General features: G+C 48.1%; 1 protein-coding gene across 4 annotated transcripts in view; it reads left to right on the forward strand.

Moving 5' to 3' along the window:
• Positions 1-3,561: 3,561 nt before the first annotated feature.
• Rbp6 (RNA-binding protein 6) overlaps positions 3,562-23,344 on the forward strand; it is a 361,701-nt gene continuing 341,918 nt past the window's right edge. For all 4 annotated transcript variants that reach the window (XM_037433718.2, XM_037433719.2, XM_037433721.2 and 1 more), the window contains exons 1-2: positions 3,562-3,814; positions 3,879-3,919. In XM_037433718.2, the coding sequence (XP_037289615.1) occupies positions 3,747-3,814; positions 3,879-3,919 (109 nt within the window). In that variant the 5' untranslated portion in view covers positions 3,562-3,746. The remainder of the gene's footprint in view (positions 3,815-3,878; positions 3,920-23,344) is intronic.

The raw sequence follows: 23,344 nt of genomic DNA on the forward strand, positions 1-23,344 counted from the left end.
CGCCCAAAAGCTATAGGGCGCTATGATGGTTGCCGCTCTAACCCATGCCTCCACGTGTGAAGAGTCTGCGTTGGGTGGCCTCGGCGTGGAGCCTCCTACGTCCGGGTGGTGCGGACCAGGTCAGGTGACGGGCTGCCGCTGCGCTGAGCCGGAGATGTCAGTGATCACTGCGTGAGCAGGCCGACAAGCAAGAATTTTGCGAAGAGACGAACAATGCCATCTTTCGCGTATAAACCATGAAATAACTGACCACTGGCGACAGTTGAGTCCGTTGCTTCGGGTCCGGCGTGCGGCTTCTTCAAAATAAAGTTAGCGTCGTCCCAAGGGAGACACGCGCTGTGATTTGATAGAAGGAAAAATCGTCTATGTCAAAATTACAAGAATATCTGTGTATTTTATTTGCATGTTGAAGAAAATACATTGTTAAAGAAGGGTTTTGAGGCGAGCTTGTTTTGTCGACTGGGCGTAAGGACAACACATTGTCAAACAGGGTTTGGAGCCAAACTCGGCATAAGGACAGGATCGCATAAGGCATAAGGCATAAGGACAGCATTGAATTGTGTGGGTACTCGCCGGGAAATGGAAATTTCTTTGTTAGATCGATAGTTGAAGTAAATTGTGTTATGTTAGAGTTTTAACTGCGACAATGTGGTATATATGTCATAAAATATTCCGTGAATGACTGCATGTATGCGCAATTTCCTAATAGTTGGGTAATTACCCGGATTTTGTTCGTCATGGAGTCATGGTGCCCCGTACCGGTAACCCGAAGGATAGCCCGGGTTTAACCGTGCATCATACATGTTTTAAGCCAGTGTATACAAGCGTCCCACAGCGATTATCGAAATACTGTAAGGTACAACTGAGAAATTAATGATTAATTTAATTAATTATATGAGCAGATCATTACGTAAAGATGTGCATCGAGCCAAGCTTCGGAATATGTGTTTTATAGAGCCAAGAAAGGCGCCTCTCGACTGTTAAATGCTGTAGCTTTCTTTTATCTTTACGCTAAGAGCGTATACGTTTTCTTTTTCTGCCTTTTTTTTTCATTTTTCTCGTGTATGTTTCTCGCTGTTTGATTGGTTGTTTTTTTCTTATCTCACTGCGTTGCACATAAAGCGTGGTGCGCACAATATAATTATTCGTTAGGCGATTCTTGTGCTTTGGTTTTTCACGTGAGTACTTTGACCATCGAAAGCTGAAATAGAGACACTCATCCTATACCATTTGCCATCCCTCGTACTTTACCTTCGTTTATTTCATACATTCAAGATCAGGCAAGTGTGGCGTGACCACTTTTGTATTGCATTGTTACCTTTCTTTGTAGCTACACGTTTATTAGCTTTTTCTCTATATCATGAATTCTAGTGAGGCTATACTAGCACCTATGATTCTACAGTTAATATAAGTGCTAAGCGCTATCAGTTTTCTTACTTGGTGTCGCATCAGTCTCCTTTTTTTTTTTTTTTAGAAACAAGCGTGTTCACATTGACCACAGTGCTTATTTTATGAGTCATCTTTGCCTTCTTCAATTCTTGGAACTGTGGTAAATAAATTAAAGCAAGAAAAAAAATGGCGCTTTTTTCGGTTTTTGACCTTGGGCTATACCACAATGTTAGTGTACTCTCAGTGAAGCAACATTGGCAGGAGCCAAATGCCGTACGCCTATTTTGGATTGGCGTTGACTCGGAAAAGTATAAAACGTGGAGCATCCTATTTTCTCCCCGCTATGGTGTTTTAAAGATTATCATGCTCAACTGTTGACCCGAAGGTGGCGGGATCGAATACCGAGCGCGACGGCCGCATGGCAAGATGCTTTGTTCTTCGATTAAGGTGCTCAGTTGATCGAAATTTCTGGAGCTCTTCAGTATGGCGCTCCTTGTTATGGTGTCGGTGTTTTCAGACGTATGTTTTAGTTTTCGGTCGTAAAAACAAAATTATAATCATTATTACCGTAACCTTTTTGGTGTTCCTGGAGTGCCGAGGAGGACTGCATAGTTGGCCACTTTTATCCCTGATACTCATCTTTATTTTCGCTCATGCGACGTAGACTATCAGGTTTACCTAGAAGATTGTGTGGGATTCACGAAGCGTTTCACCATTAGTAGAAAGTTTTTCCAGTATGCTGACCATCGTATTTTATGTCGCAAGGCAAAAGAAAATGTTCACGTGAGCGGAAATAGAGGTGGACCAGCGTAAAATGTCTTTTTTTTAAATAGTTCACGGTCTCAGGTGCCTCTAGGAGTGTGCACTTGGCGTACAGAAAGTTATTCTTGTTTGGTCTAGTAGACTGGCTCTAGCGTTCGTGGAGAGCGGGACGGCACACAGCTCTCTTATAGAGAGCACTTGTGCTCTAAACCGTTAACTATTTTTTCTAAACACAGAAAGTTCTTGTGTACATGTACGCCAACATTGTCATGTATATAAGAGCAAATGTCTTCACTGCAACGTAGTGATGTTGGTCGTGATACGTAGATGTGACAAAGTGTATGTGCCCTGTTACTGTAATGTTATGAAGCATTTGTGTTCTGTACATGCTGTAAATATTTTTTTTCTTAAGAGAAAGTCTACGTGGCTGAGAAAGTGTGCAGCTGTGGAGTTGAGCAAATGCGCAGTTTGAGTGTGCCGATTATGAGCGTTTACCGCGTTTCTATCCCTGCCTTAGGATTACGTCGACAACCCTCAATAAATTCTCACCCCATTTACTGAGCGCTCGGAAGTTGGGTAATCAGCGGGACCGCTGGGCGCGCTTTCTTTTTGAGGCGCAGGGGTACGTACGGGATTTTTCCTTAACACGGAGGCGACCCGCGAAGCATAGGTCGGCAAACAAACTCATGAGTCGACTCACTTCAAGCAGCACCAAGAAGAGCACCGATCACGCGATATATTGGTATTAAAGGGCGTTCACAGCAGGTTCTAAGAAGCTCATTCTAGGCTGACTCACTCGGACTCAGATCGAGCCGTTATTCTGAGTGAGTCCGGCTGAAGAAAATTTTCGTGAGTCCGAGTGGGTCCAAAGCTCGAAATATACTGCATGAGTGAGTCTGAGTGAGCTCCTCAAGTTTTGCCGACCTATGCTGCGAAGACAACTGGCGCTGATGTTGTGGCGCGCGTGCGCATTTAAGCCGGCGATAACTCTATTCAAGAAGCATTCGTTTCCGACGTGGCGGGAACTAAGCGAACGACGGAGGAGGGCGCCTGCTTTTCTCGCACCGAGTATCTTCTCATTGTAATTAAGTTTCACAAGTCGGGAAGCAAACAAAAGCGGGGCGACGATCGTTGCGGAAACGCCGCCTGTCGAAGCCGCCGCGCGCTTCTTTAGCCGGCCCGAAGATGTCGCCGCTGCGGCAGGCAGCCGGAGGCGCTCACTATTTCCAGCCGAGGGCGAGAGTCGGTGCAGTGAGAGCGAATGCGCAAAGTGTGACGTTGGCGAATTACGTCACGTGGCGACCAGCGCGGCGAACCAATCGCGTGGCCCAGCGAAGGCTTCGCGGTGGGCGCGCGCGGCGCCCTCTGCGCGTCTGCGGCGCTCCGGCGGGGAAAGCCAAAAGCGTCGTCGTGCGTGTTCTCAGTCGAGGCCTGCGCAGAGGGCCATGTTCGCGTAGTGTACGGCCGAGCCAAAAGAGTCGTTTAGCGTAGCCCAGCACCTGCGATTGTTGTCGTGCCATCTGTGCGTCGTCTGCTCGGCCAGAGTGTGTCCGTAGTGTGTAGCGTATCGCAACCAAGCGCTCCCTTTAGTGACCATGATCATGGAAAACGACAGCCAGCCCACCAACCCGGCCAGCCCCACGGAGGCGGCCCACGACCCAGGGTCCGTGACGGCGCGCGCGCGCCCACATCTCCCGTCTTACACGCCCCCCTCTCTTGTTTTGCAGGAAGATGTTCATCGGGGGCCTGAGCTGGCAGACGGCGCCCGGTGAGTCTCTTTTCCTCCTCGATGCCGAATGAATGGGCATCTCTTCCGGCCGTGCGATTATTGACCGAGTCGCCTTTTCGGCGCCTCGATATGGCTTCGTGGAGTGATTGGCGCTTTTGTTTACAGCCACGGCTCTCGAGGACTTGACGCCATCATATTCCTAAACCAGATCCCACTCTGAGCGTGCGACGTGCCATTGACCTTGCGTCTCTCTTCAAGTGCAGTGCTAGGAAGTGCATAGCTAATAGCACACCACCGAGAATGTACCATGTAACCACGAATGCTCGATGGTTTCTAAGTGTTCTGGCTTTGTTACTGCGTTTTTGCTATGATTCTATGTTTGATAACCGGGTGCGATCGCCTCTATAATATGAGAGGAAACGTAGTAGCCTGGCTAGCTGTGACCTCGACGTGCGTCAATGAGGACCATGTTTTAGTGCTACCGAAATTTTACCGCTATATATATCATACAGTGCTAACGCCGAGAAACGCGTTAGATCATTTGTGGTGATGCTTTCTGTGTGCAGTAAGGATAAAGGAGTGAGTGCTAGACGGGATTATGAAAGATCCAGTAACTATAGGATTCCTAAGAAGCCCCGTCATTGACCTGGCGTCAGCGACTTCTCGTACACCGCCGGAAGGCCACAGCGGTGCTCACTCGCCAATTCGCCAGAGATCCAGCAAGGATTCACTCGTTGCCGCTGAGCTCCGCGTGACTTGTTCTATGCACATCTTTGTTCTGTGCACATACTAAGGCGCATGGAACAAAGCGCGCATGCCCATATAATATAGACAGCGCGACTTTAAACGATGATTGCGCGCTAAAATTGCAGCATACTACGTGCTGTAGAGGCTCCACCGCGTACTGTTTCCCTTTTTGTGTAAAATTGAGGTTGTGATCTTCATTGGACGCAGTAGTGTGCATGTGCAGCTACCAGCGCACACATCCTCCTTGGGTGAGAAAAGGACGCTATTTCATCAACCCTAGTTGCGAGCGGTATCGACCTTGGTCATTGCATGCGAGGAGCCTATGTCACGAGCAGAGTAAGAAACGGCCGTGCGGCGCGGTTGAAGCAGAAGCACCCGAAGTCGAGATGCCACGCGCGAATTGGCAACGTTCGTCTGCTACGACGCCTGTTAATCTTCGAGGGGCAACGCGCAAAGAGATTAGTAACTGCGGCCGAGTATTCGAAGTCTGAACCGGACAGAACACTGTTCGCATAGTTTTCGAATAGTAAGGCAAGCGTTATCAGAGGAGCCCTGGAATTCAGCGACGTATTTACTTAAAACAAATATTCGCAAACTTCAGTAATGTAACGTATTCATGATTTTAACCGGCAAACAGTGCCACGAATATATAAGCAGAACTAATCTCGCACGCAGAAGCCCTCAAGACATTTTTGCAACTTGTAACGGTTGGTTGAAGTACAGCAGTTTCTTCCGTATTGAAGTTTGTACTTTGTCGCCAGCTTTTAGATGAGACTGAGAAATGTGAGTTGATATTTCGTGAATCGCACGAAGATATTAGTGGGTTCATGCTGCATTGGCTTCAATGCGTTTTCAACGAAACCACCTTCACCAGGTGATAAATATGGCGGCGATATTTCCGCAGAGGCTAATTTAACAATAAAAACAACAAGAATGATTCCTCGCTGTCCCAACGTTTGGTGCGTTTTTTCCGTAGGATCTCGTTGTGGTGCTTGTTATGCGGAAGTATATGCGGGCGCACCGCGGGGGGAGGGGGGTGTGACAAGAATCGCTGTGAAAATGACATACGTCGATAAAGAACCTATTCAAGGCGTTCTTCTAATGCATTATAACTTGTGTTGAGAGCTGGTTTCAAAGTTTCAGAGAAATTTGCAAGGTGTCAGCATGAGGCTTGTCGAGTTTGATGAAAACGAGAAGGAAAAAAGCGTTAAAGGAGGAAAGTCGATTTGTTCCTCGAGCAGTGTTCGCGCGGGATGCAAAGATGGCGCCCATTCATTCATTAGTGAGAACAGATCGATACAGTAACGAGCGGGTGTGTAAATGCGTCACGTCTTAACTCTACACGACGATACCATCTGCAGCGTGAGCAGCAAAAACGGCATGAACCAACCGTTGCCTACATTCTTGTGATGCATATGCGGCGCCTTTGAAACGAGGACTTCTTGTTGTCTTTTAGAAGCGCCAGTCCGGCAGCTTACCACATCTAGAAAGTCTCAGCTACTTTTTTTCAGCAACATTTGCTCGTGAAATTGTAACTGAAAGTAAGTTTAAACATTAAACAGACTACGTTAGCCTGCGCCTTTTGGCCGCGTTTACTCATATCGCTGCTTATTGAAGTACAGCAACAAAATACGCCGAATGTATCGCCTGTTAGAAAAACAAAAACAACAGCAATAATAATAGCAACAGAATACAGAAACCACACAAGAGTTATGAGCTTCTGTCTTTTCAAAAACAATAGTAGCTGTGGTTGGCTTAATTTTTGCAGCAGTACAAGGAACCTTTCCTCCCAACTAACGCATAACGCAACTCCTAAGAATCCGAAAACAGCTGGCTGGCCTGCCTGGTCTATACTTGCTGGATTTGAATAGTAATTTCACGGTGTTTTTTGCTTGCTTTTGTTTGTCGTCCTTGTCAAAGGGCGCGCTGCTAATAATGGGGAAACACAGTGCAACAAAGAGGACAACGCCGAAGAAACACAACACGGGTTCGACCTTTCGGGGCGCCGTGTTCCTGCAGCTATTAACACTGAGTTCCAACTCGCCCAAATCAAAGTATTGCTGCATAGAATGTCAGCGTGGACACAATGAAACGACATTTTTGGCATTAAGAAAACTGTCAATGCGTTTTGTAATAATAATAATTACTGGTGATTTCGCGGACCAGCAGCATGGTATAGTATTATGGGGTATAGTGGAGGGCTCTGGGAATTCAGATGACCTGGCGTTCTTTAACGGGCCCCTAAAGGGTCTCTAGCATTTTCGCCTCAAGCGCGTACATGAGTGGGATTCAACCCGCGACCTTTCAGTCTGTAGCTGGGTACTAAGGTTGAAGACTGGACATGTTGGTATTGCACAGTGGTCTCAAGTTCACCTCAGAGGTGAACCGCGCAGTCACAAGGCTGTGAAGGTCGGAGAAGGAAACGAGAGGAGGGGAGCACTTTCGACAAAAGGTCAAACTCGGTTCATTTTTTGAGGCGATCGGACTTCAGGTTTCGAGCAAGCATATTGATACTGCTATCAAGAATCACTCAAATCTGTACACCGAATCGCAAATATGAAGTTCTTGTTCCGTGGTTACGTGTTAAGACGTGGTTACCGCAATCGGTGCGTCTCGAAGTGAATGTCACTTACGTGTCAGTCACGTACGTGCATTAAGAGAAAAAAAATACCAGACGAAGGCAGTCATGTGTGCGCCAAGCCGCTGGTAAGGGACTGCATGTGGGCTGCGTGTTCGAGATCCCTGTCATCATAACTGCTCGTAACCCAGCGACTCGAGGGAAGACAGGAAATATTTTCTGTCCGTCACGTTCAACTGTCGCATCGACAATTAAGCTGAGAACTGCGTCATCGTGGCGTGTATATATATATACGTATATATTTCTTTCTGCAATTTGTCTTCGTGCGTGTAAGTACTGCGTTATTCTGGCACTTGAAGAACTGTGAATTGGTTGTGCTTATGCCCTCCTTGTTTACGAATAATTTGAACAGTATGGTGGAACAGTGCAGAAACTCGACAAGGAACACACAGCGCTGTGTCTTGTTTTTGTGGGGCACCTGGTGGGGTACTCATTTGCCGAAAAGCACTTCCCTCCATCGAAATTTCTTTGAGAGGTGGCCAGTTTGGACCCCCCTGTCCTTCCTGGCTACGGGCGTATGGTCTGCTCCTGTGTTTTCCACGGCCGCTTTTTTCGCGCTGCAATACCACAATTTTCACGGAACGCCTAGCCTGCCCTGCATATTTTAACTTGCGCAAAGCATTTCACGCTTGTTGCTTTTCAGAGGATCCGGGATTGTTCCCGAGCCATGTTTGAGAGGAAATATTCACATTAAATTGAGCACAAAGCAATCAGCTTGCTATGTCGGACACATACGTTAAACGGATGACGAGAAGCTGCGAAACTGGAAGTTTCGCAGCTTGTAGGTGAGAAGTTAGGTATAAGAACAGTCGTCATTTAAATTATCTAGAAATGACGTAAATTTCAGAGATAGATAAATGAATTATTAGAAAGCAGAGAGGTCGTCCCGAGCTACTTCGCTCTAGCCTGCTACTCTGCACAGGGGAAGGGGGACAGGGGGGGAAAAAGTAATGAAGGGTGACGATGGGGACAGGAACAAGTTATGTATATATACGATAACGACCGTATTACTGTGGCTTCGCTAACGTCTAGTGTCCGGTCTTGTACTTATGAAACTTATCTCAGCCCTTACAGCAGTTTTTGAACTTGTCTGATTATACATTGCTGATAAAATGCAACTTTCACTAAGCGTTGCCACACTTATTCTTGCCAGCGTTGAAGCGAGCGTTTTTCGATGCTATACACAAAGATATGCTCCGTCATTTCGCACACTTAGCGACGTCCATTGTTCAGGATGTCCGCACGGCGAATGAGCTGTGTTTGTAGCGGCGAGTGAATGTGACAACCAGGCGAATTAGGTGTAACAGACGAGAGTTGCGTCGTTTCATGTTAGTCGGGAGCGAAAAGTCAACTTAGGGTCTGTATCTCGCAGACGCCTGTATCGATGGTCTGGCTGCGACCGTCGTTGTGCACTCTCGCATGAGCGATCTCAATGAAGATTTCACGTCACTTCTGTAATATGGCACTTTGACGTCAATGGGGGCGTTAGGCACAGTGGCTCTTGCTTCAGTATCAGCAAGCTCATTGCTTGCCAGTCCACAGTGTCCAGGTATCCACTGCAATGGGATTGTGTAACCATTTCTGTGCGTTATGTTGCATGATTTAATGATTTCTAAAGCCAATGTGAAAGTTTGTCCTCTATTTTAGTAAGAGTCAATGGCTTGAAATGCCGAATTTGCTTCAGATAGATATTAACCATTTACGTGGTGCTTCGCCGCCCACAAACTGGATGGCTTACCGTATGGCGACAAGTTCTGCAGTGGTAGAGAACGACTTATCGTCTAAGTAGTACGTACTTCCAAGATGTACCCAAATGAGGGATGCGTTGGTTGCCGCCGAGGAATTCATTAGGAGATAGAGCACAGCGAAATACGATGGGTCCGGCGCTTCCGTGGGCAGATGTAATGGAAGCTTGCTCACTTCTTTCTCTCTTTCTCTCTTTTTTAGGCGTCCTCCAAGGGTTTCTCAATACTATAATGTGTTCCACAAAATCATGGGGCTTCTCATTAGCTTAACGAAAAAAAATAGACCTAATTCTTTAATTTCTTGAAGCGATTTTAAAGGCACAGATTTGCACGCACCGACCTACTCAGATTGTTCCTCCGGATATTGCACAATTTCCAGCGTTGTCATGTTTGCGCCGTCGTTGTGTGCTGCTTGTTTATTTCAATGCGGCTGCACTCTGTTTCAGTTTGTCTGCGCTTGTTCCAGCATGGCGCAACTTTGACAAAGGGTCATGGTACACCTCAGAAGTGGGGTACGGTGCTAATTTTGCACGAGGAAATGTTTTTCGTTGCTAGTTATTGCTAGCAAATTTCGCTCGGGTATCTTCAAGATTTGCTACTGTACGTATTTACTTTTTAAATAGGGTGTCGTTGTCTGACCGTCTTCGATGATAATGAAGAGATGGTGACTTGAGAGTGAAAACGAGAGAATCTCAAGTTTGGTTGGTCGTGTGCAAAAGTGTTCGTCAGCGGGTGATTCATTGACATCGTGGACGACTGTATTCACGAGCATGTTCAATGATCATTTTCGGTTCTGCTTTTCCGTGTCTCATATACACATTGACAAGGCCCTAAATTCCCATCATCTTCATTTTTTCTCACATCCTTCATGACAATGTCATCCTATCCCTTTCTACTGTTTTTTGTCGTAGCCAAAGGGGAATTAAAATTCAAATGCATTGAGTTTCTTCACTAAAAATGAAAATATGAATGGTATATTGCAAGGGCAGGCAGCTTGTCTTGTCGATATGTGTGAATGGAGCAGCTTTTGCTACATCCTGCAGCTCACACTTGAAGAGATTTATATTTACTTGCTTAGAAAATGCGAGATTTCTCATCGCGTGTTAAGAGTTTTGTGCTAAATGTTTCTCGCTGAGGTTACGGCTTTTTCAAAAGTAATTAGTCAGTATTTCCCAATTAGTGAACCTAACGCAGAGAAAGAGAAACTGAAAATTTTCACTGTGGTCTTAACGATAACACGTTGATTCGGCACGCTTAAGGGCTGTGTTTTTTATTAAAGGTATCCAAAACAACTTCTAGAAATGCGGCATACTTCTGACTTACACGAACGAGGAACAGATACAGGAGAAGTGCTATCCTTTATCGTCTGCCTCTTCCTCGTCCTTGTGTTTTAGCGCTATACCGCATTTTGACTCGTATAACCAACTAGCCGAAAGAGCCACGTTCAAAACTTTTCGAAGTTTTAATCGATTGAGCTCAGTAGAGGACTATATGTGCTGGCTTACGGATCAATCGCCGAAGAAATTCTTGAACAGTCTTGATGCAGCGATGGTCAACCCATGAACACGAGAAGGAACACAAGGACACTATAGGGCCCTTTTTAAGTCCGTGTGGCGCTACATCGAAGCTTTTCAAATGATACACCGACAAGCCCACGTTGCTTGCCAAAAAAAAAAAGGAAAAAAAACCTTTCGAATTCATCAAGAACAACTGGAGTTGCTTGGATTTTTCGCACCCCCGTTTATTCGTCCCGACGAGCGCGTTGGGTTGCGAGGTTTTACGAGTATGTAATAGGAAAGCCACGTCACGCACTGGTCATGAAACACGCTCTCACCAGGCGGTTTCGAAGCGGGCTAGAGTGTTCTAACTACTTAGTGCTGTCATAGACTATGGAGCGTGGCGCAGGTACGTGGCAAGAAGCGCATTTGCTCCAAACGCCGCTGTTGGTTTAAGCAGCAGAGAGGTAATCTGCTCTATGACGCCGTGCCGCAACCGTCGGCTGCCCCGGAGAGAGTGAGGAGGGCCCGTTGTAGGAAAAGAGGGCGCTTCAGAAAGCGGAAATTTCGCGTTCGAGTTGGTTATTCTCCTGGCCGGGAGTGCGACCGCAAGATGTGCCCGAGATGTTTACTGCAGCGTCTGCTTTCCGCTGTATGTTTTTTTGAATACGCACAAAGAGGGGTTCGGGAACTTTTTAAATACGTTGAGGGAATCCCCCCTGTGCGGAATGATTGCTCGTTTGAAGGGCAGTACAGATTCGAGGCCCTTCTTGTTACATACTCGCGTTTTCAATGTATATCTGGTGAATGATCAAGCTTGTGATTATTGTGAATCTGTTTATCACTTTCATAACAATAACACCAAGGAACAAGTTTCGACGAGGGGCAATATGCGGAAACTACAGCGTAACATTTCCAAGCATGTGCGAAATCAGTGGTTCACTGTCAGCACACACAGTTCCAACAATTCGCCGTCGTGATCGGAGATGCAGCCATGGCCGAGTAATTTTGTGTGTATAGCCAGTTGCTTGAAGACTGCGACCTTTTTGCTGGAGACTTGATTGCACTACATAACTGAAGGGTGCTCGAGTTGGGCCCATTCGTTTATGAGCAGCGCAGAAACAGACAAGGCACGTGAAAGAATACGGGAAAAGGCGCCGTTGTATGTAACGCCAAGGAAATTTATTTCAAGAAATCTGCCCTAAACGTGGGACGGAATTACACTGAAAACCAGCGGGTGTCTACGTGTGGTTGATATATTTATCAAGTTCACTTGCACATATGATATTTCGTTTATTTTTTGTTATTATTTTCTTCTCTCTATTCTGCAATATTTTCCCGGCTGTGGCGGCTGCATTTCCGGTGGAGGCGGAAATGTTGTAGGCCCGTGTACTCAGATTTGGGTGCACGTTAAAGAACCCCAGGTGGTCGAAATTTCCGGAGCCCTCCACTACGGCGTCTCTCATAATCATGTAGTGGTTTTGGGACGTTAAACCCAACAAATCAATCAATTATTCTGCAATATTTACGCCCCATACGGCTTCCCAGTGCGGAGTAGATTGCCAGTAGTAAAAAAAAAAAAACGCTGGGGAAATCTTTTTTTCTTGTTTTTTTTTTGTTGATGAGTACTTCTTTCTAAGGAAGCCGACAGCTTGCATGTGTAACTGTTTTCATTCTTAGCAATGTGTCAGCGATCCGCCCCGTGATTTTATCGTAATGTTGCAGGGTAACTGAGGTACCTGTAAACACCAGTGTTAGTCTTGTTTCCTTTTTTCACGCGTCCTCTTCGTGAACTTCCCGGTAATGATTTTTATACGCGTGTAAGCTGAACAAACTGAAGAAACAAAAACAAAGCATTTCAAGGTCTCGTTGTCTGCAGTGCTTCTGCGCGTGATTATTGTCGAAATCGTTGGGAAGATGTTTTAAAAAAAAGATAATAAACAAGCAGAGGGAAATTCAGCAGCTGCGCGTTTTTCTCGCAGCTGTTCGTCAGGTGTACAGAATCACATACATGGGAATGACGGCAGTACAGCATGAAGTTTTCATGTCTGCAAGATTCTTTCTGTGCCTTCAAACCTTCTCCTGAACATCTGCAGTACGATGGCGTCGAGAGCGGTGACTCGGCATTGGAATTCTCTCGCGCTTTGCATTGGCAATGAAGATCTCGTATCTGTTCTGTCAGCGGGCGTCAATGTGCGAAGCGTAATTGTGACTCGAGCACTTCAACTGAGCTATCGGTGGTTAGAAGCGGCGCAAGAACTGATGACGGGGCATGAAACCATGTTTGAGTAGATAGATGTGCTTGCCTTCGCTTTGGCGTCGTGAATTCGTGCGCTATGCTTGACGTAACGTGGCTGGAAGCTCGTCGATTTGGCCTCGTTCACCTGGCTTCATGCCCTTGCCAGCGAAGCGTGTCAGGCGGCGACTCGCCTGCGGAAACCGCGCCGGTTGCGCCTTTTATGACATCTTCACTCGGAGCTGCTGCCGTAACAACCACCGGGAGTCCTTGTGGAAGCCACGGCTGTATGCACTGCAACTGCTGTGTCACGCACAGCAAGCAAGCAAGTCGGTGGGCGTCGGGAGGGTTTCCACAGACGGTGATGATTGATTGTTCGGCGGCATTCCTCGGCCCGTGACGTTGCTACACGCTTCGGCTGTAAATGAGTCGGCCCCATTGCTGCGATGGTGAAGATGCATCTCAGGCTCTTCCACTTACAGTGCGCAAGTTCTTTTCGACAGCGGAGCTGTTTGAGCTTCCGCTCAACACTCGGCGCAGCTGTGCACAGAGGAGCGGATGCACAGCGTAGCCATGTGTGTACAGTGCAGTAGATAAGAGTGGTGGGAAAGGGAAGACAGAGCTCGGAGAATGTAAATGAGAACGGGAGAGGGTAAAGCATAACGTAGCCTCGTATAGACCTATCTCATGCTTGTGGACAGTGGTAGGTGCCGTCGACATACTGAGGCACTTGTAGCTCAGCCCAAAGCTCGCCACTGCTCTGTGTGATCACGTGACAACTGGCACAGCAGCTGCAAAGCTGCCTCCGAGCACATCGCGCCGGGAAGGAGCCTCCAGCGCATGGAGTTTCCTAAAATTAATTATAGAGGGGACTCCGGCGCTGCGATTGTTTAGCGACCATAGGAATGATTGGGTAGCACACGGTTTTTCGTATAGAGTCTGCGTACTTGTGGGCGGCTAATCGCACTTGTGGCACTTCTGGCTTCGTTTATTGCTATGTTTCGGTTTTGTTTCGAAGGAAAGAACGACTTTTTTAAACTACCTGGTCCGATTTGACATGGTAAGCCTAAAAAAAAAAAAAGAGGTGATGAAGCACAACCGCTGAACATTTGGTGATTTTTGTTTCGCGAGAAACTAGCGTCAAGCCACACGAGCACACATGGAGCCAGAAGTACGAAGATTAGACAACTCCGTGTACTACCCATAATTCCCATACTCGCTGAAGCGCCGTGCGTTGCAGCTCCCATAGACACAATAGCGCCCAAGTTCCCTATATTTTATATTTAGGAAACTAAATGCCCGATGCAGCGTACGCTGTGCTCGGAGAGAGCTGTGAGTTGTCACGTGATCATAGAGGGCGCGGTGGTGAACTTTGGGCTGGGCGGAGAGCGTGCGTCGTGACGTCACTAGCAGCGCCTCATTACGTCGACGGCGCTAAGCGCACTTCACAAACATAGGATATATGTACAACGTATATCAAGGGGTAGTAAAGAAAGCCAGAGAAAGGACAACCACCATCTACGCAGCGCCAATTTTTCGTGATGTCAGCGCAAGAAAGTGTCGACACTTGTGAACTCGTGACCACAGTCCTTGTGTTCTTGAACTTCTCATGCCTTACTCTCGGGATAACTCCGACGCGTGCACGTCGTCCCAAGCTTTCGTGCGAATCTCTTTTGCCATCAACACAAACGGATAAGTGCAGCTATTGAGGTTCCGCTGTGCATATGCGCGTGCTCTCCGCTGACACTGTTTTGTCGCGGTGATAGTTTCGCTTGGATGATCAGCCGAATTGAATTAGCGCCGCCACCCATTCGGAGAGCCCCAGTTTTCGCGTGCTCTCTTGCTTGCCGCGACATTTTTATTCTCGGGTCGAGGAAGGATTCCTCTCGCCAGACGTTTCGTGTTGCTAGCACTGACATCAGTCCTTAAGCCTCTCGATCCATCTGCTCCCGGTTCTTTCCACAGCTGAACAGCGGACAGATATCGCTCGCCGAAGTGTGGGCGATTTCCGTTATGCCTCGATTTTTTCTCAAGTGCGTGATGTTCTCGCTAACTGGCAACTTGATCGTAGCTGGCTACTTTACCGCGTCGGACCATTGTTTCGGCAATGAGCATTAAAAAAGAATCGTCTGTAACCCACAGTGGGGACGTGAACTTTTGTTTGTGGCACCCTCGCTACGGTGGTTCTATTTAGAAAATTTTCAATTTGAGCAGTTCTGTCAACTTCATGGCCAGCTCAGCCGCACAGCGCTGCTGCTGCCTTTCTGCACAGCTCAAAGCGCCACCCTTGCGAAATTCCCAAGAAATATACGAACTAAATATTGTCAGGAATTTAGATTGCACTCATCGAATACGTTGCTCTCGACTTTTCCACAATACATGCGAAAACCGTGCATAAAGGCACTAGGCACCTCGCAGGAAACCAAGGGTTTCGCATATGGTTGCCGATGCAAGCGCAGACATGACACATCACACACCGCTGTATATGAAATACAATGTCTAAACATTTCAATATGCATAATAAATCAGCGTCACCACCGCCACCGTTTAGTATTCACGGATTGAAAGAGGAAAACTCATGGCGAATTTAAGCTAATGCTTTCGCTTTATTTGAACTGGTATAGCGCATTATGGGGAAGAAGAAACGGCTGAGCAGGCCGACACAAGAGAACAGAGCGCTCTGTTCTCTTGTGTCGGTCTGCTCAGCCGTTTCTTCTTCCCCATAATGCGCTATACCAGTTCAAGTACGACGAGCCAACTCGCCCAATCTTCAACACTCGCTTTCGCTTTAGCCGTCTTCAGTTCGGCTCATATTGTCGTCATTTCGACTCGAAAGTGTAGATCAGGGCCAACCTTATTTTTAGAGAGCCGATTCGTCCCAGAATAAGGAGTTGTCTCTGGCGACTGCCATACTAGCCCTTATACCAAGAAGTTGACGTGTTCAAATCCGTGAGTCACCGAACCGCAGGAAAACCGTGAGAAGGCTGCCCCAAAGTCACGCCACTGGTACAACCTGCAGAAACGCACTTAAGCAGCTAGGCAGCCTTTCTCCCACTACCAGGCAGCTCGACCTTATTCCGACCACGTTAGTAAAGGGAGAATAAGCGCTACGCTGCTCGTACACACGTCTACATGCCTGTTCCTGATCGGTGGTCTACTGTCCCAGGCCTTCTTCGCTGAGGCCTAGTTTCCGCCTTCTTCTTGCTGACATCACCATCCAGCTAACCGACCTGGGGGCTTTGGCGGTCGCTTCCGGCGGCTGGTCCGCCCACTCAACCTTGAGCTCATTCCTGAGCATGGTTGTTTCTTTCCCGGCTGCAACTTATCGAGTCCGGTGAACAAGCGAGCTGTCTGCCCCTGTTGTGCGGCTTGCCCCTGTTCCCTCTGAGCTGCATACCTCCTTCTTGACAGCGGGTTCTCCCTGATGTTGTGGAACTTTGAGTGGATATTTAGGGTAACTTTGGACAACCGTGTACTCGTGTCAACGGAAGCGACAACCTCGCCTCTCCGTGTTGTGTGGTACCCTTTTTCTGTCCTGGCCTTCGTGGAGGCGACACCGTCCTGCTGGACAATGCTCGATTTGCCAGCCCCCTTGCGGCTAAGGCGACTTTGCTGTTAGGCCTTGGACAGCCTCTTTCAAAGGCTGGAATCGGTCTTTATGAGGTGGGAATGTGGAAATTGAGCATGCCTTTCCCTTTGGAGCATCGTTCCCCAAGCTTGTGCGAGCGCTTGGCTGACTATCGCGTGCACCCTCCGCGCTGGCCGCCCCCTCACCGGCGAGTGCCCCTTCGAGTGAATTTGCACTTGCCGGGGGTCTGATTGAAGTGCCGCACCCCGCTCAGTGCCGTGACGCAGGAGGTGGCGGCGAAAGTGTACGGCGACCTGGCCGCTAGGACGCAAGTGTTCACTCATGGGTTCGTCCTGCGTGATGGCTCTGCTGCGGCCGCCTGCATAGGCCTTCAGTTTGACATGGAGTGACAGTGCTGCTCGCGGTATTGCGCATTCTCAACAACAGCTGAGCTAGTCGGGCTTCTGTTGGCTGCCGACCTCCTACGCGAGTCGCCAGCCGTTACGAGCGCAGCAATATTCTGCGATTCGAAGCCTGCCGCTTGCGAGGGAGGAATGTGGCCAGTTCTGGCTCAGCACGCTGCACGCAGCCTACTTGTCCTTCAAGAGCGTGGCTGTGACATTGTGCTTCAGTGGATCTCTTCACACGCCGGCCTCGCGGGGAACGAGGCTGTTGATGAACTTGCCAAACGAGCACATTCCGCCGAGACCCAGCTAACGGACTGCGCAAGCTCCTTCGACTCGGCACGCAGCTACATTCACCGGGGGTAGCGTGCGAGTATCCTGACTCTGGTGTGCTGCAGAACGCCCCCGTTCCCCCATGCCTGTGACCTGGTTTAACCCGTCGCGTTTTAGGGCCCTTCCTAGCCCTGAGGACCGGCTCCGTGTGGCCAGTGGTAAAAGGAAGCATTGTCTGTGCGGCGCGATCTCCCGAACTGCGCTGATTGCGGCGCGGCGGAAACATTGTCCCACCTCTTGTGTGAGTGTCCTGCTCTCGGTAATGCTCACCAGCGGCTCGTCAAGAAATACTGTCCCGTCGGACTGCCATGTCCCCCACTCCCCCTTACGTCACGCCAATCCTGATTAGCCGCCCGTGAGCGCCCTTTTCCGGTAGCTCGCGTTCGCCCGTTGCTCTCCTGCCGCTGGGCAGATTCACTCATGGCTGCACGAGAGGAAGACACGTTACTTTAGCTGGCGTCTTCTTGTGCACGCGCTCGGCTGCCGCCCTTCGTGTGTTAGCCGTAGCGCCTGCCGGCAAGCGTACACTCGGTCGGGCTGCAAGCCCGTGATTGTCGCACTGTGCCGTATCTCGGGTAGAAATAAAGCCGTGTTTGTTGGCGTCCTGCCTCGAGTGCAATCTCTGCGCCGTGTTGGAGAGTCGACGAACCCGGCAGTGGAGAGCGTGGCTTCCCTTGGGAAACCTATCTCCACACGCTGCTGACGTGGTCCCCGTCGCCCTTGCATCGTTATTGTAAGTGCTCATTCGCTATGGGGAGCACTAAGGTGCTGTTACAAAAACAACAAAAGTGCCCCGCCACGGTGGTCTAGTGGCTATAAGGTACTCGGCTGCTGACCCGCAGGTCGCGGGATCGAATCCCGGCTGCGGTGGCCGCATTTCCGATGGAGGCGGAAATGTTGTAGGCCCGTGTGCTCAGATTTGGGTGCACGTTAAAGAACCCCAGGTGGTCGAAATTTACAGAGCCCTCCACTACGGCGTCTCTCATAATCATATGCTTGTTTTGGGACGTCAAACCCCACAAATCAATCAAAAACAACAAAAGTACGCAGCTCGTGGTTTCTTGTTTCAGTAGTTATTGCGGCCGCTTTTTCAGGGCAAAAGCATTTGGGAAAATCATCCGGGAAAAGCATCCCGGAGCCTCCATTACCGGGAAAAGCATCCACAGCTTTCTTTCCCGTTATAAAAATTGTTCAAGCCCACAGGCCACTTCAGTGGCCTACTGGACTGATCGAAAAGCGTTTTATTTATATCCATCATTATGCCTACCATTCGATCTCATTCACGTAAGCTGAGAAGAGAAATGGTAATGCTGATAGCGCGCTGACGATTTGAACTGGATGCCGAGTCTTGGCCGCTTGATATGCAGCCGTGAATAAAGTCGGCGGGGACCCGTCTGGACGTCTGATTGTCCTGTATACAAAACAGAAACAATGCGTGGATTTGACGTTTCGCGCGATTGACTGATAGCTGAGATAATGCGATGAGGCGATAAGAATGGCCGCAGCAGATGAGAGAGTCTCCGCTCTTCCTGTTTTGTTTGCCGTAAATAGCAGCGCCGTCCCGGCTCTGGTCGCACGCAGCGGCAAGGTCGGAAGGCGCACGAAGCGTTTCCGAATTGGCGATCGTCCAGGCCGACCGTTGAAAGAGAGCGGGAATTCTCGCCATGGCGCGGCTGTGAATTAACTCCCCGCTCGCTCTGGAGGAACGTGCTTTTGCCGCGAGATACAAATTGAAACTTCTCCTTCGCTACCCAAAGAACAACAATGGGCTGTACACTTATGACAAAAGAAGACCAGCCACGTCGTACTACCCGTAATAACTTTAGCGCATAGGATTTGCGATTGCGAAATGTGGACGTTGGACTGCGCATGCGCTGGAATAACGCCTGTTAGAGGCTCCGCGTATGCTGGTATGTGCTCTCTTTATTGAGAAGAAAAATGATAAGCTGCTGCCGGCTGCTTTATTTCACATGAGAACACTCGCATTACATTAAAGGATGCTGCGATTCGAAATGACTTTATACTTCCAAAGCACGAAATATCAGCGCAGAAATATGGAGCCCGCACTCTAGAATTTACGTTGTGCAGAAGCTAAATGTGTCATCAGTGTGACGAACATCCACAAATGATTGAAAGAACTATATCCTTCAAACGAGCCTTAGTCATGAATAGCCTCAATTGTTGTCAGCTGAAGATAGGCGCCAGCCTTTTCTGAATTGTACAAAAGATCACTTCTCTAAATGTGATGCTTAATTTGATAAGTATGCACCAGAAGCCGTTATAATAATAGCCACGTCATAGCTTATTCGGCTGAAGGCCGTTTTGGTGAGTGCGTTCTCACCCTCCCCCCCTTATACACACACATATACACACTGTGAAGAAAGGGAAACTAAAGATGAGCGATTTGGCATGACGAATAATAATAAAAAAAAAGCGTCGTTATATTCAGCCATGACACAAACATTCGTAGTCGGCGCAAAGGAATGGTCTGACGTACAGTATGGTTCACTGTTAAAGGGAACACTCGAATGCACACCATCAATATTCGTGGTCCTCAAAGAGCAAGTGGATTAGGAACCAATCTTCATGCAAGTATATAGTCTGTCAAAAGGAGTCAGAAGTTTGAACCACCAGTAGTCTTATGCATATCTAAGCCGCTATAATTCCGTAAGATAGCGAAATCTAAACATGCTGCCCATGAGGTTGTTCCCTTTAGTAGTGGACCCGTCTGTACACGGCAAACCAACTTCCAACAATTAGCTGCTGTTGAAGTAAAAAAGATGTGCTTGCGGGCGTGCGTGCGTGAGCGTGTGTGCTTTTTGTACCCCTTTGTGTGAAAATGACTAAACAGACAGTTGAAGCGACCCCGCCCCACCAGGAGGTATAACTGGCCCAAGCCGATTTGATGCATAAGAATAGGAGAAATATCCCGAAGGAAGTTTTCAAGAAAAGCAATTTCTTCGAAAAATTAAGGGAACATTCTATTGAGTCTACTCTCTTACTTTGCGCAATAGACTTATTGGGTTCTCATTTTGGAAGGAGCCCTTGAAATCGCACCATCTCCGGCCAAAGCTAGATTCACACGCGAGGGCGAAATGTCGCTGCTCCGTGGAACGAATAGTCACGTGACTAGTTTGATCCGGCGCAGCAGCCGATATGTCGCATGCACATTGCCGGAGCTACGCTCGCCGAATCCTCGTGCATACCCTCGACTCCTATGCTTATGCAGCGCGCTTATGCGACCAAAAACCACTCGCCTCTTCCACTGTCACACGAAACACATTCGGTCGTTGCCGCAAAACTAAAAGACGTGGTTTTTTGTAAGCCTGCAGCCTGCATCTTAGCCACGCCAATATGACCTGTGTTGACAGATTTGACGCTGAATTTCTCTCGATCGAGGGCAGATGACCGTCAAACGGATGAATCGAAATAGCTGCGACGCATTTCCATTTGTGCTGCAAGCGGAGGAGAGCGGATGAAGCGAGGACGGCAAGTTTCGATGACGTTTGCGTCACGTGATGCGCCGTCCGATGCGAAAATTCCTCCTTTATCCCCTCGTGTGAATTAACCTTGAAGAGTACCGGGAGGAGATGCAAAGCAGCGTGGGTGGCACAGACCACGTTTGCATCGGTTTAACTATACAGGCGTTTACGTTATGTCTCTGTTAATGTTGCGTATTGAGTGTTATCGTTTGTGTTGTTCTTGTGCTCTTATGTTGCTGTTGACGTAGACACCTAGTGAGACCGATTAAAACGCAGTGTGCGACCCCCGTGCTGCTTCGCATCGCCTCGTGGTCCCCTCTAACGGGTGATGGTCTATTTTGTTGGAGTTGGCACCGTCGTAGCCAGGGCTTTGAAGTTGTCTAGTGAGACGTTCTGCACAGAGGTTGGACTCGCATGGTCTGTCTGGCTGGACACTGACGCTTGGCTTTGACGTCGGCGTTGCGTACGGCGGGGTTCGCCTGCTGACACTGCGTTTGGGCATGTCGAGCCCGTGTTCCATATCTGTAGCAGTTTCTCGCCCACGCTGCCGGGGGATGTGTGGAGTGCAGGTAGCGCGCTCATGCCACCCCCTCCACCACACTCTCTCCACCCCAACTCCTCGCGCTGACACGAGGGGGTTGGCGCGTGCGCAGTAAGGGTCCATGGTCACGCCGCACGCACACCGAATCGAACTCCATCTTAAGCTGCTTCGCATCTTAAATGCGTCGATTGTGTATTTCCCTAAGTTTAGTGTTTAGTGCCCGTGGGTGGGTGGGTGTTTAAATGAATAACGTTGCTCTTTGTATGCATGAAAGTTGAGGCACGGTGGGTAGGCGGGACGCAATGACGTGGAAGATGAGGATAGGCGTTGATGACCAAGGTGATGGTCTTCAATATGTCTAAGTCTATTTCTTCATCAGGAGAGAGGTATAAGCTGTCGTTCCACCCTGCAGGGATGCACCAGGAAGCCGTGGACAGCCTGTTTTCCATTTTGGACTCAGACAAGGCACTAGCTGAAATACTGAAATGGTTTGCAAAGGAAAATAAGCGAGGGATAAATATTCGCGCAGGCAGAGCGGATGACAAGGTTCATGCAATGAGGGCAGACGGAGCAGTATAATTCTATCCTTATCGGTTCCAGGTGGTTGGTTCACGTTTCTTGGTGTAACTGCAAGTATAATCGAGAACATCCACGCAAGGTTGCTATGATTCACTGTGATAGTGAGGGGAGCGCATTTGAGTGGGGTGTGATGTTGTGATAATGTGTTAGTACCTATTCGCAACTTCCAGTTACCGTGGCGCCGCTGAGCGGTGGTGGCCGGAAGCTGTGTTGAGATGATTGAAGTTTTGAGCCTACTTCAAACAGCAGATGCTGCTGGTTGTGTTCACGTGTTTGTGGTCGCTTTTCAACGTCGTGAACGGTCTCGACATTACCGTAACCCTTTGAATTTTTCAAGTTAAATGAAAGTAGAAAACAAAATAAACATGCGACTGATTTCACTGCGAGCCTCGATGCTCGCAGCCTACATACAGAGGGAGTAAAATTGAGCGTCCCGTTCAAATTAGCGCCCCAAAAAGCCATCAGGGGTTAAGAGTGTGAAATATAGCAGGCAAATAACAAGGGGCCGCGAATGTATACAGCACCCATTTTCTGCACGAGTATACAGCGACTTCCAGCTTTGCAGTTCTCGCGCTTAGTTCGTCTGATCGATACGATACGATTTCGCGCATATTTATCTTCCCAATATGCTACCCGGCATTTATTCACTTAATAAATTATGTTAGCGCTTCCCCCCACTTTCTCAAAAACACACTCCAAGGGCCACCGAAGCATGAAGAATGGCAGTCTTCGCCAAGAAAGTACTTTCCGGTATCGTGTCTTTCGGGGTGATCATCTCCACGACCGCCATGTCGGATGTATAGTAGTGCCACCAATAAGTCGCAAAAGTTCCGAATTTTGCGTCGAAATTGTATTGTGGGCGTGTCATGGTGACAGAAGCGCTCATCACGGATACAAGCTTAAGTAGGCGTGCACAAGAATTTTTTATTGTTCAATAGTTCAGAAGAATGGGTGCGGCAATACAAATTCATAATATTATGGGACTGAGTCCGTACTGACCGAATCGGTATTTCTGCGTATTGAATGAAACCAACATTCGAGTTTGAATGTTGCTGATTCTGTTCCTGTTATATCTTCGTGCTATGTACTTTTTTCAAATTCATATCATGAATACCCCCTACCCTTCCTTTAGAATATTTCTCTGCTAGTTATCACTAATATTGTGTCTAAAAACAGAAACGACTTCTTGAAGTGGCCCTCGTTTCCTTTGTCTCGTGTAAGTGACGCGTTTTCCTCGCAGTTTTCTGTGAAACTTTGAGCGACGTAAGCCTGCAGCGGCGCTGGCGAACTGTCACCTGACATAGCAAATTGTGTTGCAGGTATTGTGCCGGCACAAAAAGATACGTCCGTTCTATGTTTGTTCTATAACAGGCCGGCAGTTTGCGTTGCACACAACCGTCACATTGTGTCGATATTCATTATTTGTAGCTCCCACATGTTTTCTCGACAGAAACTCCTTCGCTCCTTTCAGCCTCCTTTCGTGCATAGTCGGGCACTTAAGTTTGACGCAGATCACTTTCTGAACTTCGAGATCCCGGGGTCCTGGGACCTGTTCTTCATCAATATGCTGATGACAGACCAGCGTTGTTTGCCAAAGCAATAACACCCTGAGTGCATCCGCAGCAGGCACAAAATGGCAAGTACCTATATATATATATATATATATATATATATATATATATATATATATATATA

This window comes from Rhipicephalus microplus, chromosome 3 (assembly GCF_043290135.1).
Source record: "Rhipicephalus microplus isolate Deutch F79 chromosome 3, USDA_Rmic, whole genome shotgun sequence".
Classification (NCBI taxonomy): domain Eukaryota; kingdom Metazoa; phylum Arthropoda; class Arachnida; order Ixodida; family Ixodidae; genus Rhipicephalus; species Rhipicephalus microplus.